Source organism: Montipora capricornis, chromosome 10 (genome assembly GCF_036669925.1).
Source record: "Montipora capricornis isolate CH-2021 chromosome 10, ASM3666992v2, whole genome shotgun sequence".
Classification (NCBI taxonomy): Eukaryota; Metazoa; Cnidaria; class Anthozoa; order Scleractinia; family Acroporidae; genus Montipora; species Montipora capricornis.
The window spans coordinates 18249388-18251887 of NC_090892.1; the positions used below are offsets into that span (position 1 = coordinate 18249388).

Genomic DNA, 2500 nt, shown 5'->3' on the forward strand with positions numbered 1-2500 from the left:
GTTAGATGGAAAGACCTTGGGGGAGGGATTTGTCCGAGATTCCTTAAAAAGGAAAGTGTTTCAACCCTTTTGGTGCTTATTGTAGCAGTCTAGACACGCAAGGGAGCCGAGGGGAGAATGGGGAGAGAGCGAAAATTTGGATCTATTTCTCTCCCCATCTTCCCCTCGGCTCTTCGGCTCGCTTGCGTGACGAGAGCGGCTCGACTGACTTAGAAGGGACGTCCGGCAGTCTACTCACTCAGTAGTTTATCCAACATATTAGTCACTACTGAAACGATTTACTCTCACCATTCGATGGAAATATATAAATCGATCGTTTGTTTTGAAGTTGTAACAGGGATCTCGTATAAAGCCACGGTAGACAGGCCCCAGTTGTTCAAACGATGGATAGCGCTATCCACCGGATAAATCACTAGCAAAACCAATTGAGTTATCCAGTAGATAGCGATTTATCCGGTGGACAGCGCTATCCACCCCACGAACAACTGGGGCCAGGCGTTTATTTTACAGCAATGAGCGCGGCATAACACTGCAAGCTCTCTTTCGCTTCGTAAAACTCCTGCATACAACTCACATATAAAACCCTGTTTCACGACCACGAGGTAAATCTGTTCTGATGGTGGAGCCAATATGAATACAATTTACCCTCTGGATTAAGATTCACGTCTTCAAAGTATCGCTCTCTTCGACTATGTTTTCCTTGTTAATTCAAGAACATTTGGACATCCGGAGAAATCCTTGACTATTGCTGCGCCATAGCCTCGTTTGCACACACAACAACAAAGATGGTGGATTTCAATTGAAGCGTTATTGTTGGCTACTTAAATACGTTAAGCCCAAATGAGTGGTCAAGTATGACAATGCAGATAAAGAACTTTCGATTCAGAATAGCTTTTTCTAGCTACAATCGGCGTCAAAATTGTTGAGACACTCTTATCCTTTAGAGTCGATTTCAAGCTCGGTGCGCAAATGGCCCCCTCCCCCGCACCCCCGGGACAATGTTGTGTTTTTCTGTTTTCTACGAGCCTTGTCGACAGCGGTACAACATTGATTAGGGTGGGGGAGGGAGGGGTATCCCGGAAACGTACTTTTTGGACAAGTTTTCTTTGCAAACAATGAATGTGTCGTTGCCAGTGTGCTCTGTTGGCAACTGTCTCAACTAATTTTATCGCCGATTGTAGGCGTACTTTCCCTTTTAAGTATGACGTTTACAGCCAACGGGAAACGGCAGGCTCCTACTTGTCATAAAAGCGTGGAAATTCTTTTATTTTAACTTGTCTTGTTCCTTTCAAACGTTTGTTCATGTCTCGAGCTAAGAGGACAGAAATGAGCTAATATCAAGCAGGGTTCTTACATTTTTGGCAAAACACTAATTTCACTCACGACGTTTGCCGTTTGGGGTTAACGTCATGGTTAACCTCTCTAATAGTTGTCTCAAACGTTGATGGCTCTGTCCAGTAATTAATCACTATCCAATGGACACCTGAGTTAGTCGACAGTGGATGCCGTGCTATCCTCTCCTGTTTCTGAAAAACCCAGACGTGATATTCTGTGCGCCACGTTTATTTGCAGTTACTCCTTTTTAGAGGAAAATGAAAGAACGTTTCTAAGCAGCTGCTTTGCAATAGGTTTTCACTGCTTTGGCCGGTTCCTTCCTTCCTTGTACTTCTTCGAAGATCCTATCAGCAAGCAATCATTAGACCAAAGACTTAGCCCTCAGGGTAGTTAAGAGCGAGATGATCTCCGGCTCCTACTTCGGATACCGGATGTTAAGACAGGCGTAAAAGCTTTCCGTATGCCAGTGCGCATGTGCAAAACTGGAAAAGAATGAAAAGCAAATTGTGACAAAACTCAGATTCTCATGGGCAGTTAGGTAGGACGGAACGAAGAAACGAAAAAATTATAGCAATATCGGGGTTGCCAAAAAAATTAAGACTACCACGACAAGCCCATGTGAGGAAACTTTATTAGGCAACATATATGAACTAATGCGTTTCGTAATCTTTGGCCAGCCCCGAATTTACGCATGGTTCTCCGAGGAAGTTCACTTCGGCCCTCTAAGAGAGCCTTGACGACAATACTCACTTAAGCTTGCTTATTTCTCAATTATGAGGTAAAAGTAATTGCAGATTAATAACAGGTTAATAATAACAGGTTCCGAAAAACAAGGAAATGAAGAAATAAATCAAAACAGTTTTTTGAGCCTGACTTGGAGGATAACAAAACAATAGCAACTGTCGCAAGTTTATATGTACAAGGAAGGGTAACGTTTTTGGAAACGTTGGCCGTGTAGCACTTATATTTCAACAGACTTAACTATTAGAGGGTAATGTGAAGTGTTAGTTTTCTACTCATATAGACCATGTGAGCGTTAGCCCTTCTAATGCAATTGGGCCTGTTAGATATAAGGTCAAGGTAAAGTCACTTTATTTAACGTCGGTAGTTACTTCAGTTACGAAAATGGTATCAATGGAAGCCTCCCTCTGTCAGCCACCGAGGA

The 2500-nt window shown here is 42.9% G+C and overlaps 1 protein-coding gene across 1 annotated transcript in view; it reads right to left on the reverse strand.

Annotated features, from left to right (window-relative positions):
• Positions 1 to 345: 345 nt before the first annotated feature.
• Positions 346 to 2500, reverse strand: part of LOC138019998 (uncharacterized) — a 17116-nt gene continuing 14961 nt past the window's right edge. The window contains exon 3 of the mRNA XM_068866984.1: positions 346 to 1817. Coding sequence (XP_068723085.1) covers positions 1770 to 1817 — 48 coding nt within the window. The 3' untranslated portion in view covers positions 346 to 1769. The remainder of the gene's footprint in view (positions 1818 to 2500) is intronic.